The sequence below is a fragment of the Scylla paramamosain genome, chromosome 20 (genome assembly GCF_035594125.1).
Source record: "Scylla paramamosain isolate STU-SP2022 chromosome 20, ASM3559412v1, whole genome shotgun sequence".
Classification (NCBI taxonomy): Eukaryota; Metazoa; Arthropoda; class Malacostraca; order Decapoda; family Portunidae; genus Scylla; species Scylla paramamosain.
Genome location: NC_087170.1, coordinates 14,528,995 through 14,546,494, shown reverse-complemented (window position 1 = coordinate 14,546,494; position 17,500 = coordinate 14,528,995). Strand labels below are relative to the sequence as shown.

The 17,500-nt window shown below is 40.9% G+C and overlaps 2 protein-coding genes and 1 long non-coding RNA gene across 10 annotated transcripts in view; 2 read left to right on the top strand and 1 right to left on the bottom strand.

Annotated features, from left to right (window-relative positions):
* LOC135110413 (uncharacterized) overlaps positions 1-9,356 on the top strand; it is a 123,475-nt gene extending 114,119 nt beyond the window's left edge. For 4 of the 6 annotated variants that reach the window (XR_010273253.1, XM_064022711.1, XM_064022715.1 and 1 more), the window contains 2 exons: positions 8,333-8,453; positions 9,217-9,354. Coding sequence is in view for 4 of the 6 variants with exons in the window: in XM_064022711.1 (XP_063878781.1) it covers positions 8,333-8,351 (19 nt within the window). In the remaining 2 variants the exon portion in view is untranslated. Of the gene's footprint in view, positions 1-3,864; positions 5,110-5,626; positions 5,785-8,332; positions 8,454-9,216 lie in introns of those variants that run through there. The other 2 variants (XR_010273254.1, XM_064022712.1) reach the window with 2 other exon arrangements.
* LOC135110414 (uncharacterized) lies at positions 8,913-12,109 on the bottom strand. 2 transcript variants are annotated; one of them, XR_010273255.1, is made up of 4 exons: positions 11,503-12,109; positions 10,573-10,872; positions 10,301-10,399; positions 8,913-9,376 (listed from the first exon to the last, which is right to left on the bottom strand). It is a non-coding gene; the product is annotated as an uncharacterized LOC135110414 (long non-coding RNA). The 2 variants fall into 2 exon arrangements; XR_010273256.1 differs by lacking the exon at positions 10,301-10,399 and having other exon boundaries at positions 11,503-12,097.
* A 2,101-nt stretch (positions 12,110-14,210) lies between these two features.
* The window catches only part of LOC135110411 (uncharacterized protein DDB_G0271670-like), a 32,871-nt gene continuing 29,581 nt past the window's right edge, over positions 14,211-17,500 (top strand). Inside the window, exon 1 of one of the 2 annotated variants that reach the window (XM_064022708.1) lies at positions 14,211-14,410. The gene's annotated coding sequence lies outside the window, so the exon portion shown is untranslated. Of the gene's footprint in view, positions 14,411-16,170; positions 16,444-17,500 lie in introns of those variants that run through there. The other variant, XM_064022707.1, reaches the window with a different exon arrangement.

Here is a 17,500-nt window from a genome sequence, read left to right as displayed (position 1 = left end):
GTAAATTAGATGAATATATAGTAGGTAAGTAAAGCACACATGATTGTAATATATGTACACTTCAGTTTAGTCCTTTACTTCAGTCTTTTTTACCTTAGCTAGTAGTAGAAGTAGTAGTAGTAGTAGTAGTAGTAGTAGTAGTAGTAGTAGTAGTAGTAGTAGTAGTAGTTGTTGTTTTTGTTGTTGTTGTTGTTGTTGTTGTTGTTGTTGTATTTTCGTTTCAGCCATAAATATAAAAAAAAATGTACAGGTTTATCTTATTTATTCATCTTTTTCTTACTTTAGTTTTTAGTGGAATGAAAAGAATAAGCAAGTTTATTTATTACACGGATCTTTGTTTGACCTCAAATCTTGCGCCTCTCTCTCTCTCTCTCTCTCTCTCTCTCTCTCTCTCTCTCTCTCTCTCTCTCTCTCTCTCTCTCTCTCTCTCTCTCTCTCTCTCTCGACAGTATCTCTTTCACAGTATCCTTCTCTTCACAGATTTCCTTCCTCTTCACTCTCTCTTATCCTCCTCTTCAACGTTTCCTCCTCCTCCTCCTCCTCCTCCTCCTCCTCCTCGTTGCATCTTGTCCTTCACGATTCCTTATTTTTACGTCTTCACTGCTCCCTTCTCTTCACACCTCATTATTTCTTTCCCTTTTTCTGCCACAACTGCCTCTCCTCCTCCTCCTCCTCCTCCTCCTCCTCCTCCTCTTCCTCCTCCTCCTCCTCCTCCTCCTTCTCCTTGCACCCTCTTCTGTAACCTCACGTTTGGTACACACACGCACACACACAGTCACGGCCCGAGGTGAGATTACGCACACAAATCAACACACTCCAAGTAGTAGGTGAGAGAGAGAGAGAGAGAGAGAGAGAGAGAGAGAGAGAGAGAGAGAGAGAGAGAGAGAGAGAGAGAGAGAGAGAATCACTAGTTTTTTATTCTTTCTTTTTTTTTTTCGCGCATCTTTGTGTAATTAAGTTTCCGCCCAACAAAGTACCAGAACCACTAGCGCCATCTGACCGTCGGCGGCGAGGAGCAGAAGAGAGCGAAGCAAATCACCAAGGTATGAGAATGAATAACCTTTTGATATCTTAGCACATTCCTGACTTTATCATCATAACCTTAGAATATATTTATTTTTTGCCTATAATTCCTTCCCCAAAGTATAATATGCTTAAGAATCTAAACGAAACTGAACGAAATTGCCGCGTCTGCCTCACAAACGGGACTGCTTTCATTCTTCCCCCATCTCTTACTGAACAATGAGCATTCCCTTAAGTAAATGAATCCCTTAATGAAGATTATGAAGGTACATCACCCAAAGTTGACCACCGGAGGATGAGGATCGAGTTGGTTGTATGTGAGCGAGGGAATGAGGGGGGGACAAGAGACATGCGCACTCCTCGTCTACGCCTCACCACTCACCACAGCACAGCAGGCCAGCGGTGTCCACCAAGCACTATATAAGAGGAAGGCGGGAAACCTCGCGGTACCAAATAAATAGTAAGGCACATGCATGAGAAAAAATGCATGGGAAGCTGAAAGGGACGAAAGATGAACAAACAAACATACTCCTCTCTCGTGGCTCACCCAGTAATGGAGTTGAGGAAGCTGCCGTCATGGTGAACTCTGTAGGTTGGCTGGCGATCAGATAGCTTTGTCTTAAAAGTTGTGTCAGCTGCCATAATGTGTGTTGTGCCTTTGAGGTGTGTTGCGCGGGTTGAAGTATGTTGCACGTCGGATTTGGAGGAGATGCGTCATGTAACACACTATTTATAGCCGCCGTTTTTTTCACACGTAATCATTTAACCAAGAAATCAAAGTCAATTCAAAGTGTAGATGTTGCTCCAAATCAAAACCTAAGAGGTGTGCATAGATTAATTCCTCAACGTCAAATGTAGTTAAGTAGTTATTCATATATTAAGTAAAAGAATTTCTCACCACTGACTTTACTGATCGTCTTATATTTCAAGTCGTATAGAAGTATACTGGCTTGCGTATGGGTAAGCCAAGCAAACTGAATGTATGTAAAACATATAAGCCTGCCCTTAAAAGAATAAGCGTAACACACGAGTCTGCCCTAAAGTTTCCTACGGTTTATGCTGGGATTCGATAGATGGCACTGAGCGGAGGGAGACCGCTGCTGCTCACGGCAATTTCAAGAGTTGTTTTCCCATCACTCTCGTGTATGTCAAATGTTTGGTTGTCCACGCGGCTCGTGCTACTCAAGTTTTCATGGGATTCCGGTGTGTGTGTGTGTGTGTGCGTGTGTGTGTGTGTGTGTTTCAAACGTTATTTTTTGTTATAATAATGATGTGGTGACGTGCCTGCGATGGGGGGGTGGGGAGGAGAAGACGTGAAATGAAAGGTGAGGTGAGGTGAGGTAAAGTAAGGTGATAGCTTGCCATGATTCGTCCCTTCCTCTTCTCTGCTTGAGGACCACAGGAACTTCCACTAGAGACTGGTAGGAGAATTGGAAGTAAGGCTCTTAGCTGCAACTGAGAATACGATCGCAGTTGCCTCAAGTAACCTCTGATAAAGGTTACTACTACCTCTCCTCTTTCTGGTTCTCTTAGTCCTTTTGTTTCCCTTTTTTCCCTCCCGTTTTCTATTTGATTCATCCATCCCTTCTCTCCCCTTCCCACTCCTCGCACACCACACCCACCCTCCTCTCTCTTCCCACACTCCCGATCTCTGTCTCCGTTGTTCTCTTCCCTTCCCTCCCCTCCCCTCTCCCCACCCTTTTATAGCGGAACCGAATAGATTCAGTAATGTAAGAAGATTGAAGATAAATTCACTGTAATAATTGGACATCAGCGTGCATTGTTAGTAGCGTGAGTAATTGAGAAGCAACCAATGCTATTGTACTGAGACTGGCTTGATTTCGTTTGGCTGCGTGTCAGTGTTGAGTTGTCTGATGATGGTTCTCATGGAATGGACAACTAGTAGAACTTTTCAGTCAGAATAATTACTGTATTCCGTCGTTGTGCTTTGTACAGATTAAAGCCTGGTTGATGCAGCAGCTGTGTCGTGACCGGGAGTCCGGGAGCATAAAAGCTACAGATATATCCCGATCATAGGACAATAATTGAATCAATGTTTACTAAGCCAGTGAAAACCAGCTGTCAACTGAAGCAGTTATCAATTTAATTGACAGGTGGACTAGTTGTCAACTGAACCAGTGACAATTAAACTAGAGGACTGTCCAGCAGTCACTTGTTTAGTTATGTTATTCTGCTGTATATAATTATCCACAATGATGACTAGACTACTGTCCACTTCATATTTCACATCCGCTGGTACACGATACCAGAAAATATATTTCATATTTTACGCAATTATTCAATGGTTCAGTAGTCATTGCTTGAATTGTGCACTGGTATAATCGTCCACAAGTTCAGCTGTCAAATCATGACGTATCCACCTTCACACCAATTCCTCACTGTTTGTATGGAGTGCCCGAGGGGGGAGAGGCAATGGCTGGTAGTAGCGATAAAGATTCCCATTTAGTAAACTGTAATGTATGACGGTATATTACTCGTGCGCCCCTATTTGGGTAGTGCCTCCCTGGTGCAGTGGTTGCCGCTCCTCGCTACGAATCTATGAGCACTGGTTCGTGAGGCAGTCACGGCTGATCACCCCTCCTTCATGTTGTTTGATAAATGGCTTCTTGGATCTTGGAGAACTTTAGACTTGACGATCATTATGGTTAAAGCGCTGCATTCTGTTCTCCCGATCGATCCCCAGCCCAGCGAAGGCCTTTCATGGATAAAGATTTCTCCCTCCTTCTGATTACTTTTTCATCTCTTCGAGAGAGAGAGAGAGAGAGAGAGAGAGAGAGAGAGAGAGAGAGAGAGAGAGAGAGAGAGAGAGAGAGAGAGAGAGACGTGGATAAATATAAACACAAACACCGCCGCCATCGCCACCTTACGTTCTTCAATCACTACAATGTCTCCCTTTAATAACCGTCCAGTATTTCCGGGATGATTTCCGGGGTGACAGGGACTAATTAGGGTGCAATTGGTCGCCCTCACCACTCAGGGATCGCCGCGGTGTAATCAGCAATACCACTCGTGTTCAATCGTGACTCATTAGCGAGTGTCATTGATGCAAGTTCACCATTGGAGGGAAACTCGCACAAATATTTAATTAGCCGAGGGCCCCTACGTGTTACAGGTTGTGGTGAGGCGAGGCGACGCTGATCCCATATATAGGGTTTAACATTGGGGCTGGAAGGGGACTCAGCACACAATAAATTAATGTTTTCGTATCTGTTGCTTATCTTCGTTTTCTCGTGTCAAGTTGGGCTGAAATTTACACTCTCCCCTCCCACATCTTTTTTTTGTACCATTTTTCAGTCACCCCAGCAGTGATTATGAAGCTACGTATGTGATCAAATAGAAGTAAAAGGAAGCAAGATAGGATAGACTTGCAAAACCATACATTTCTCGTTTTCCTTTGTACTTATGTATGTATGTAGGTGTGTGCTGTGGCAGTCCTGTGATTTGCTGGGTGTGTTCACTGAGGCAGTTCTAACAGCATTTTTTTTTTTTTCCGGTTAGTTGTTCCACTTGTTTACCGCCCTGGGGTGTGTTAATGTTTCCTGTGCTGTTGTGTTTGTGAGCTCGAGCAAATGTCACCAACTTGTCACCTTAGTACTTGTGAAACAGCTTCTCCAGGCAATGTGTTCGTTTGTATTTTCTCCTCTGCTAAAGGTGCTACATACCCATTTTAGTAAATTATCATTATTATTCACAGTATGGTTCAAACATTTAAACACCAGTAACACGCTGATCTGAAACAAGCCCTGACACTTTAGTCGCACGTATTTATCTCACCTGCTTAACTACATACTCGTACCTAACTCAGTCATTACCATTACGAAGTCAGTGGTAATTCTTGACAACAGTGCTGCATTTATCTCATAAATCTTAACATGCAGTTATCACTTGATTAATTTACCGAATGTGGCTTTGTGTCCATAGTGTGGCTGGGCGTGGCGTGGCGTGGCTGGGTGTGTGTGGTGTGGAGACAAAGAGCAACAGCAGCGGCAGAATCGGCCAGCATGATCTCAAAGGTTCTCGGCCTGACCTCAAATCAGTGCAGGCCAGCTTTGAGATGTTAAGTGTGTGTGTGTCGTATCCATGATGTAATAAGCTACCGCCACCATCAGAACTCTCTGTTACAATAATAAGCATATTACGTGATTAAGATTGTTTTTCTATATATTTTTTTAAATAATATGAAAATTACTCTCTCTCTCTCTCTCTCTCTCTCTCTCTCTCTCTCTCTCTCTCTCTCTCTCTCTCTCTCTCTCTCTCTCTCTCTCTTTTGGTTGCTGCAACTTGTGGCATCACTTCTTGCGGTAGTTTTGTCAGATGGTGAGGGTATCGTTGGCTGACAAATGTCATCTATGGTTTCACCTAAGCCCGTCATGCTTAGCGTTGTCTGAGAGAGACATCGATGCCATTAGGGAAGCAGGTGGTCGTGGTAACTTTGCATGTACACAATGCACGGCTCGAACATACTGTGATGATGATGGTTCTGATGAGGCTGCCTTATGTCAGTTGGGAGGTAATGGTGAAGTCCTTGTGTTCTATAATTGCAAAAACTCCGTCAGCAAAATTTCCTCATGTCCTGTAACAGGTTTATGTAGACGTTCCCGTAAGAGGGCAGCCCTCGATAGCAGGGTGCCTATCGGTGCCATGGAGTGCGTTGGTCATTGCTGGTGTTCCCAGCAGTGCCGCTAGCAGCACCACCACCACCAGAGTTACAGACTACCTTGGGGACATTGAGCACCCAGGGTAAGAATGGCAGATTAAAAATAATTATGTTTCATGTAAGTACTGCCACGTGTCTTCCTTATGGCGTCTTGCAGCTTCCCTTATTTTCTCATGTTCCTAAATTTGTTGCAGAAAGAGGCAGCCAAGGAATTGCACAGGTTACCCTAAAAAGGATAGTTTTCTTTTATTGTTCTTGAAGAGTAACTATTATATTTACAAGCATCTAATGGCAGCTAGGAGAGGGATTTGCATTCCTTTCTCGCTTGCCCAGGAACAATATTTAAACTAACAAACCAGGCGTGGACAAGTGAGGGAATGAGGGGGAGGCAGGAGGCGAGGGGAGGATGGCAAGGTTTGTAACGAAAGAGTGGTGGAAGAAGAGAAGGGATTTTTTTTTTTTTTTTTCAAGGGAATGAAAGGTGGGAGAGGTTGAGGGAAGCTAAGGAGGGTGTCATCTTCACTGCACACAGCACCTTGGGGGGGAGGTGGTAGTAGTAGTAGTAGTAGTGGTAGTGGTGGTGGTGGTGGTGGCAGATTGAGACGGGATCTGATGGGGGTATTGAATATAATGAATGAAAATGATAAAATGATCACTATAAATATTTGTTTTTACTAGTTTTGCACACGTAATAATAATAATAATAATAATAATAATAATGATAATAATAATAATCTGTCTATCTCTATACCAGGCCAGCAATCCCACATGGAGCAGCCCAGACAAGGCACCACACACACACACACACACACACACCTGCCCAGACATTTTGAAATCCTGTCCTCTCAGCACATCTTTTGCCCCATAAACTCTGCAACACACCTTAATATTGCCAACCTCCACACATGAGGAACACTTGGCCTGTGTTATCGTGCCCACACTCATGACTGCAGGGAGAGGAAAGGGAGAGGTGAGAGTAGGGAAGGAGAGTGAAAGAGGGGGTTTCATAGTAAGAAGTTAAGACCATTAAGTGATTAAAAGACCCTGAAGGAAGCCAGTTTAGGAAAGAAGATGGAAGGGAAGACAGAGAGAGAGAGAGATGGAGGGATGGAATTGTGGTAGAACTGCAAAGAATGGGAGGCACAGAGGAAGATGCAAGGGATAGAAGCAACTGGAGGACATTTGTACTTGGCGCCAACCCCTCACTCTAGGGAAACGGCCAAAGGAGAACAAGAAGAATGTGTAAAGAAAAGTAAAATTGAACATTAAAAGAAATATATGAAAATACATGCATATTTGTAAAGAAAAGCTGTCAAAATAATAAGGAACATGAAAACATGAATATTGTTTGGTAAAATTAGGTAATAATGTTTGTAAAGAGAAAAATAAGAATATAATAACAAAATATATGAAAAAAAACTCAACATTTACAATAAAAAGCTGCCAAAATAATAAAGATTATATGAAATAACTTTACAGCATTATTATAAGCGAGTGTCAACCTCACTGCGTGGCCCAGTGGGTCATCATGCATGGTGTTTCAGCCCACATCTCATGCATGAACTTCCTTAATCATTGCATGTAGTGGAAGCAAAGCCAGCTCAACCACACGCACATCTTTATTCATTGCCTTCTTGACACCTAAAAGCTGCTTTACACACAATTCATATTGCTTTTCCACTAGTTTTTTGTCACCATTTATCCAAGATTCATAGCTGTATAACATTGATGAGGTGACTGTAGAATCTAACATCTTCTTTAGGATAGAAGGTACATCATTATCTCTATTAATAAATTATGCAAACTTCAAAGTATGGCACATCTTATTACTTAAACCACACCTGATCAGCACATGATACAGGTATGGTAACTTGTGAATGTAACTCATTAACATCAGGATACACTGTGTTTGGTGGGTTAAATATTTGTTCAAAATGATTTTTTGAATACTTCATCACTTGGCATAACATCAGAGATAATAGGATCCTCCATAAATTTGCCACACCAGTCAGTAGCCTGCAACAACGTAGCTTGATTGTTACCGTCCAGCATTCTTTCCCACCTGCTTCATTCATCACTCACCACCTCCACACGGGTGCAGAGGGAGCTGCTATCAGATGCACAATCACATAGTCTGCTACATTCATTCAAGGCTGTTACTTAGGTTAGGTTAGGTTAGCTAGATTAAGTTAGTTTGATTAGTTTAAGTTTGGTTAAATTATGTTACTTTGGTTAGATTAGGTTAGTTTGGTAAAGTTAGATTAAGTTAGGTTAAGTTAGAATGGTTAGGTTAAGTTTGGCTAAAGTAAATTACTTTGGTTAGGTTAGATTAGTAAAGGCAGGTACAGTTAGTTTGGTCAGATTGAGTTTGGTTAAGGTAGGTTATATGTACTTTGGTTAGGTCAGATTAGTTTAGTTAGGTTATGTTAGTTTATCATAAACTTTAAAAGTTATTTATTTACTTCACCTTTTTATGTTTTTTATAAAGTAGTATTTGTAGTGTAATTGTTGCACAAGTCCAATATGACCAATATATAATTGGAGGATTATGAAAATTCAAGTAGCACATTGAGATGCTGCCACTTATTATTGACATTATAATGATGACAATTTCTTTGTCTAACTTTCCAGGTTTCGGTCTGCCACCTAGCCCACTGTCAGAACTGGACAGCCTCGTGGTGGATATTCTGGGCACTAGTAACATTGTCTTTGAAGGACACCACAACAGAGGTCTGATTCTGCCAGTGGAAAGGTACTGTGCCGTGCATCATGGTCTTGTCTTGTTCTTTGGGCAGATTTGTTTCCATGTAGGTACTCTATCTAAATATTTACGTCCTTGACACCTCTACTTACACCTCTCACACATCTGCCATCTTCCAAGTTGCCTTCCTTTCCTAATTACTTCTGCAACACTATTTACACAATTTTTTTTTCCAAAATATTTGTCTTTTATTCTCTCAATATGGCTATACTATCTTACATACACTTTCATTGCTTTCACCCTTCCATCTTGTCACTCCATAAGTTTCTCTCAAGTAATTTGCACAGTATGCACTGTAGGTTTGTTGCTGTGATGTTGATCAACACTGAAAGTTTGTTTGTATTAGTGTTTCACTTCCCTCTACTTACCACTGGACTTGACAGTTTAGTGTTCCTTTTGTGATGCGTCTACAGTTGATGGTGTGTGGCCAACTGGTCAATGAGAAATCTGTTTTCTTTTTCTTTCTTTCATTACAAAACTATAGTGTTATACATATGGATCATGATGCATAGCAAAATACAAATTAATTACATATCATAGATGATAATGTTGATGACATGACAGTGTTTTCAAAAGAACTTATCCTCATCCAAAGAAAACTAACTAAACATCCATACTTATTAAATTTCCTGTTACTAGATTGGAATGAATCAAGAAAATCATAATAGGCATAACACCTTAAGGAACATTTTTGTTTTTCTATTTTCACGTCTTTTCTCTGCTTTAACATTTCTGACACTAACTTTCTTTATAGCAGGATCCCTGTCACCAATGGTAATAAGGTGGAGGCTGCTGTCATTCATGATGCTGGACTTTTCCCACCCTTGCCATTGGAGGCCCTAGCAGAGGAGTCCTTAATGGACCTCACTAACAGCACTCCCTGCTTTGTCATTAGTGATGAAACCATGGAGAATCTGGGAAAAAAAGATAAATAAATAAATAAATAATAAATAAAAAATAAATGGAAATATAACTGCTCCAAGAACAAGCAGATGCTGCTGAGGCCAGGGTGGAAGTGGAGATGTCAAGAACAGAAGTTGAAAAGGCAAGGACAGAAGCAAAGAAGGCCAGGGCCAAAGAAAAAAATAAATAAAATAAAATAAAATAAAAAAAGGAGAGGGCAGAAATTTAGCTCTTGCACCTCAGAAAAGAAAAAAACAAAAATATTAGCTGAATTGTAGCAGGAAAGTATATTATGTAAATATACATACAGTAGAACCTTGGTTCATGAACGCCCCAGGTCACAAACAAATTCGCTCATGAACTGATTTTGCAAACAAATTTTAACTTGGTTCACGAATGATACTTTGAGGTACGAATGAACATTACCCAAAACCCATGGAACCTTGTGCTCAGTTGTGCATCAGTGTACTTGGCATACACATTGTTAGTGAGAATGCTGTGTTCAAAGACATTATTTTTTTCTTTTTTCCCTTTTTTGAGGGTGGGTTGCTGAAGACGAAAATTTGCTGTATACAGAGAGAGAGAGAGAGAGAGAGGGAGTTGTAGTTGTGTGTCAGCCAGTGACCTTGACAACTGTTGATGATGCTCTCTCTCTCTCTCTCTCTCTCTGATAAGTTGAGAGAGAGAGAGAGAGAGTATAGAGCAGAGAAGGGAGGAGGCAGGCAACAGCCATTTACCCAAAATTTGATAGCTTTCTCTCCTCCCTCACCATCCACATGTGCCAGCAACTATAAATAACAAAGGTAAATTTCAGTCCTGTTTTACTTAATTTAATGTTGTTTATTTAAGGATATGTATCTCTCTCTCTCTCTCTCTCTCTCTCTTGGATAAAAGTTGTTGGCATGCAGTGTTGGGTAATGAGTTTCATTACTTACTTTGGTGGAGGCTTTGTGCATTCCCCCCCACTCTCATAATGGTGTGTGTACTCATATCAAACTGGTCTTATTCGTGCAACATGACAGTGAGGTGTATCGCTGAGAAAAATATGTAAAACTCAATTCTAAATGCTCCACATGAGTGCATCGTTGATAGTTATTAAAAAATACACCTCAAATGAGCAATAATGAAAAAAATAATGAAATATGAATAAACAATTAATCAGAGTCTATACATATTTGGGTGCAGTTGGACTGGTTGAAACTCTTACTTGAAGTGAAGGTTGACATATTCATCCCTGTAGTGCAGACCTCCACATCTGGCAGCTTGGAGTTGTGGTGCTACTTGAGGGGGGGCATGGATCCATAGACTTGTCAATTCCTTGTCCCTCATCCTTAGCTGGTAAACCTGTGTTCCTGTCCTTGCTTATGTTGTGCAGCAGTGCAAAGACCTTAGTGATCCAGCACACATATGCACAGGACTTCACTCTTATTTCACTGTCAAGTGTGTGAAATTGCTTCTTCCACTGTCGACTCCTCACTCCACAACACATCTCGTCCACTTGTGAGCTCTATAATAAATGAGACGTATTATATTTTGAGAACCTAACAGCTATCCGACTTAAGATAGTGTTTTAGCAGATGTATAAATTGTGCAAGATATTTCCATCAGGAAACTATTTAAAGCTACAAATTCTACTCTTCTTCACTTTCAAGAAGAATAATAATTTCAGCACATAAGGTACAAATTCCTACTAATTTAGGAAGAGTTTCACCACAATATAGTAATTGATTCATTATTAATAAGTAAGGGAGGTTCAAAGGTCACAGGCTCCACGCTTAGGTGGTTAGGTTAATGACTTACAGAACGGTCCCTGTGGGGGCACTGGGAAAGAATAGATGGCAGGAAGCATTTTAACACAATAAATATATACATAAAATGAAAGGGCTTTCCAATTCAAATTATACATTTTTCTGTGCAATATACACTTAAATATTGCAGTTAGTTTGTGGTCCTGGCTGAGGGCGCAGGCAAGGAGTTACTGCCACCTCTGACTAGGGTAGCCACCGTCTCCTAGAAGATGGCATCCAGCTGGAACACGACCATCCTTAAAGAGTGCAAACAACCCACTCTCTAAAAATCCGTGCATCACGCACTGACCAGTGCCACTGTGCTACAATGTCCCAGAACACAAACCAACCTGTACGTTTCTGGTATGCTGCCCTGTTCTATTCACAAGCTCCACCTCGAATTTCTTTGGGGGAATTAGTCGCATATGAGTTCCATCTATGGCACCGATGATCCCGTGCAATCCGCAGAGTGCCAAGAATTCCCTCTGCTTGGTCGCGGTGGCCTCTTCCGTGGTAGGAAATTGTATAAATCGGCGGAACACATCAAAACTTGTCAGCGCATACACTTCCTTTTATAATGTTACTCATTGTTGTTGTGATGGGCCCAAGTCATCTCTGTTACACTGCTGCATCTTCCCTGTAGCAAGATATTGAAGAATGGCAATCACTTTCATTTCGGGACTGATCGCCTTATTTCTTGCCGTGGGGCTTGAAATGGTGTCTCGCGCTAAGTCTGTCACGAACAGGATACCTTCTCGGTCCAGGCGGTATCCTTTGATGAGTTCTGCATCACTCATTTCATTCAGCACGTCTCTCCTTTCACGAAAAGTTCTTGAACGACGCTGAACTGCTGCCTTGGCCATGTTTGTTTACTGTTTTGGAGACCGCGCACGAAGATAACCACGACGGCTCGAGTTGAGTGTTGCCAGTGTTACCGCCAACGCCTCACATCCATACCCCTTGCTCTATACCACAAATACTACATATACTTCATTAATACGCGTTTTTACCGGATTTAATTGAAGTTTTGAAGTATTAGAAAATTTAATTGGTGTTTTATCTCCCACTAAAATGTGACTACCATGACTTGCTGAGGATATGATGTCATATTGTCTGTCCTTATAACTTTAATAAAACTGTGCGTTTGTTAATTTACTTAATTACATCGATGGAATATAGTGCAAGAAACATTTAGATGTCGTGACCTGCAATACATATACAGTAAAATTTTCATGTCAAGATCAAGCGAGTGTCTGGTATCAATGCACCACCATGACATCATCATCATCATCATCATCATCATCATCATTTTCATCATCCTATTTCACATGTTTCTATATTTTTATGCCATTATTATAACTTTGGAAAAAAAAAAACACTAATGATACCCTCTTTATCTCTTTCCCGTACCGAATATAATACACGTTTTAAACACGAGTAGAGGATTAGCACTGAAATACAAATGCGTAGAGTATTCGAGGGAAATGTGTAGAAAATATCAAATCAAAGCAACACATCCATATTAACAGTACTTTATAAGCACCAAACATTTGCACCATTATAAAGAGGCCGCATGATAAGAACAGGGATAAGAAGAATAAGAGAAAATGCGTGGGATATATATAATTAAAGTATCAGAACGCCAAATATTTTCAGTATTATAAACATACCGCATGATAAGAACAAGGGTAAGAAGAACATTGAAGAGGAATAAAAGGAGCATCGAAGAATATTTATTTATTTATATGCTTCTATTGAAATACCTCCAGTGGTCATCAGCAAAGTTAATTAGAAAGAAAAGTAAATAAGAAACAACTGATTGCTGCTGGCTGTGTGGTACAACAAGCTATACAAAACAAGGCGTAACTTTTGCTTCATTCTTTGCAGACGGAAACAACCCATCCTCTGATATTACTATCAACCTTTGTTCTTGTTCCCGTTTTTCTTGAGTCTGATTTGCGGTCATCTACAGCGAAGTTTGCTGACTAATGCTTGTATGCCTGGCAGCAGGGAGTTTAGGAGTAGTCTTGTTTACAGTTCACAGAGGTGCAGATACGTTAGTCTGTTATATAAGCCAAAATTCCCGAATAGAACACAATACTGAGGTGGTATTCGTTGTCTTAGACTGTCAGTGATGTTAATTGGTTCCGTTGACAATGGCGGGAATACTTTCAATGAAGTATAAAAAGGGAATATTGCGAAATTACAACATGGTGGAGGAATGAGTGAACAATGAAGTCTCGAAACGTCAGTGGTTGTGCTTCAGGAAACTTTGTGTCTCATCTGTTTTAATTAATATCATGGCGTCTTGCAATGCGTTTCATGCTCATTATGAAGTCCTCAGTTAAGTATAGATTGCGGCAATACACTTAATTATAACCGTTTACCCCACTCATATTTTGATTCACTACCTTAACTTGGAAATGTACCAGTTTTTGTCATCTCGTGTAGTCTTCATATTGATATCTCCTCATGGTGTAATATTTTATTGTGGTTGATCTGTGAAGAGAAGCGTCACACAGGCATGGCGAAATGTGCTCAGTGAAACAAGTAATAAGGGTTAGTCTTTGGAGGACCCGGCGTGCGAAATAATACCTTGCCTTGATTTTTCTTAACCTTTACTGCTTTCATCTGTTTAACTTAACCATGTCACTGCCAGAGACATTTCCCCATGATCGTCCACAGCATTCTCAAGACACTCATTGTATTACAGTTTCTCAGGTTCTGTAGTCGAGAAAAACACTAAATGAATCTCTGTTATTTTCTCCTGTGTTCATACTAACGATTTCTGCAGTGCTCTTAATGTTAATTAATGAAGACCATAACAGTAAAAGGGTTAAAGAACAACAAAAAATTGTTTGAGGAAAGACTAAGTCTCTCTCTCTCTCTCTCTCTCTCTCTCTCTCTCTCTCTCTCTCTCTCTCTCTCTCTCTCTCTCTCTCTCTCTCTCTCTCTCTCTCTCTCTCTCATACGGTATTAATGAAGATACGTACAATAATTAGTTATTAAAAGTTGAATCGTTGATTATGGAGAAACTCTGTATGATAATGAAAGGCCGGGTTAAGTAGTGGCACTGATAATGAAACCTTGAAACACGAGGATAATAAACCATGCGTAGACTACACCACAAAGGAAGAAAACTGTACATCATTGCAGAACCACAATGAGTTCAAGTGGTGGTAGTGAAAACTGATAAATGGCATTACTATTCACTTCTTCCCCTCCACCTCGCCAGCTACGAAGACTGAAACGCTTGAGGTAAGTGATATCAGCCCGGCCATTTTTAGTCCTCGAGCTTTGAACGTTTGAAAATGCATAGTTGTAGAAAACAGTGCCTTATAACGTGAGAGTGTTCCTTGTGTGTTTGAAGTGTTTAAAGAAAAAAAAAACTTAGAGAACAATATACAATACTCCAACTCTTGTGGGATTTGGAGAATGTAAAAAAAAAAAAAAAAGTGCATAGTTATGGAGAACAATGTCATAACGCGTTGAATAGCTCTTGGAAATTTGGAGTTGGTTATAAAATGGATAGTTAGGGACAGAGAACACTATTACATTGCGTGGGGGGTTTGGATTGAGGGCAGTTGACGAACCATTGTTGTAGTAACCTTTCTAGCCTTTAAGTCCTTGCAACATCAGACCTGTGCACCATTAGAACGGGTCGTGTGTGTGTGTGTGTGTGTGTGTGCGCTTGCTTGCTTGCTTGCTTGCTTGCTTGCTTGCTTCCCGTAATACCGGCTGGCTTCATGCAACACTGGATGGACACGTCATGAGGTGGTTCAGGTACTGCTGTATTTGTGTTGAAGAAAACGTAACCTCGACTTGAGATTAGAGATAGAAAACGAGAAATATTGTCCAACGGGAAGTAAGAGAGAGAGAGAGAGAGAGAGAGAGAGAGAGAGAGAGAGAGAGAGAGAGATACTATTATAAGCGAGAGGAGAGAGAAGGAGAGAGAAGAAAAAATATACATTACCGTTACTATAATTTGATGCAATACTATAGACCTTAACATATTCATACATTCATTCATTCATACATGCATACATACATACATACATACATACATACATACATGCAAGTTTTCATAGGCGTATTTAAGTAACCTACATACGTACATACGGAGAAGAAGGAAAATTAGGTGGAGAGCAGGAGGGTGAGGAGGAGGAGGCGGAGGAGGAAGGAAGGAAGAGGAGAAGGGGGAAGAGAAGAAAATGAGGAGGAAAATAGGAAAAGTTTACGAAGGATGAATGGAGAGAGAGAGAGAGAGAGAGAGAGAGAGAGAGAGAGAGAGAGAGAGAGAGAGAGAGAGAGAGAGAGAGAGAGGTGAGGTCAGTTTGCAACACACACACACACACACACACGCACACACACACACACACACACACACACACACACACACACACACTACAGTTTGTTGTTGCATTTGCAGTTAGATTTTTTTTCTTTTTCTTTATTTTTAGGTAAGTTTTGTTTCTATTCATTTTCTTTCGTTCATTTTTTTCCTTGTTTCAGTTTTTACGGTTGAAATGAAAATGAAAGTAGGGACGAAATTTCTCTCTCTCTCTCTCTCTCTCTCTCTCTCTCTCTCTCTCTCTCTCTCTCTCTCTCTCTCTCTCTCTCTCTCTCTCTGGTCATGTAACTCAAGCTGCAGGCAATTTTCAAGGTTAGAGAGAGAGAGAGAGAGAGAGAGAGAGAGAGTACGAAACGAAGGACGGTATAATAAGAGAGACATTAATTGAGAGAGAGAGAGAGAGAGAGAGTACGAAACGAAGGACGGTATAATAAGAGAGAGAGAGAGAGAGAGAGAGAGAGAGAGAGAGAGAGAGAGAGAGAGAGAGAGAGAGAGAGAGAGAATAAAGATAGCTAGTCGTCAGGGGAGGAAAGAAAACCAGGTAAAGCAGAGAGAGAGAGAGAGAGAGAGAGAGAGAGAGAGAGAGAGAGAGATGCAAGCACTGCACGGGGTACACACACACACACACACACACACACACACACACGCGCGCAACAGGTAAGACGGGATGCACTTCGCCTTCCCTGAGTCAGTCTTGCTCCAGATCCCGCCAGGTGCGCTCGTCCTTACCTGTCGCTCCCCACACCGGGCCCTCAGTGACTCGTGACTCTGAACGTCTATTGTGTGCTGTGTTGTGTGTGCATCAAGCCATCCTCGGCCTCTCATCTGCTCCTGCCTTGCACCTCCTGGCCTCTCTCTCTTTCCTCGCGTCTGTGGTTTAGCGTGGGTGTGTCGCCTGCTACCGCTACTACTGCTACTGTTACTGCTGGTGTAGATACAGGTGTGTTTTTGGAGTGTTTTGAGGTGTTTTGTGTGTGTGTGTGTGTGTGTGTGTATGTGTGTTTTGTTTTGTGTTGTTGTGTTGGGTTAGACTGTGTGTGTGTGTGTGTGTGTGTGTGTGTGTGTGTGTGTGTGTGTGTGTGTGTGTGTGTGTGTGTGTTGTTGTGTGTGGGTTAGACTGTGTGTGTGTGTGTGTGTGTGTGTGTGTGTGTGACGTACTTTGTTGTTATCAGTATTTTTTATAATAATAATAATGATAATAATAATAATAATAATAATAATAATAATAATAATAATAATAATAATAATAATAATGATAATAATGCTTTTGACACTTTTTTTTAGCAATATATTGTGTTATCATTTCCAGACGTTTCCTAATAAAATCCCAAACACACAATACCTCTTATGTAGGTTATCACAGGTTAATTAATGTTACCTGGTACTTTAATTAAGGTAATATGATATACTGCTCACCTGTCTGTCTGTGTTTGTGTGTATTGGATAATCTCTCTGTTCATCTGTTTTTTTTTTTTTATATAACTATCAGTCTATGTCTTTCTGTCTGAATATGTGTATGTGCTGTATTTATCTATATGGTCGTCTCTTGTGTGTCTGTCTGTCTATATGTTTGCCTGCTTATGTCTTATGGTCTTATGTCAGTTTGTCTGTATGTCTGTTTGTCAATTGGTTTGATGGTGTCACTGCTGGTCTATCTGTCTTTCTCTGTCTTTGTGTGACTGTCTGTCTGTCTGTCTGTCTGTCTTTGTGTGTGTGTCTCTTTGTCTGTGTGTCTGTGTGTGCCTGTTATTCGTGTCAAGCTGTGGTAGTTTTCGTCATTATGAGGTAACGCTGCCGCCACCATCACCACCACCACCACCACCACCACCACCACCACCACCGGTCCAGCTATTGTGAAAAATAAATAGATAAAAAAAGAGTTTTAATCGTTAATGAACTAAAAAAAAAAAAAGCAAATAAATAATGCACTGATGGTGGAGATTAGAGCGTGTTAGTACTTGTAGCAGCAGATGAGAGAGAGAGAGAGAGAGAGAGAG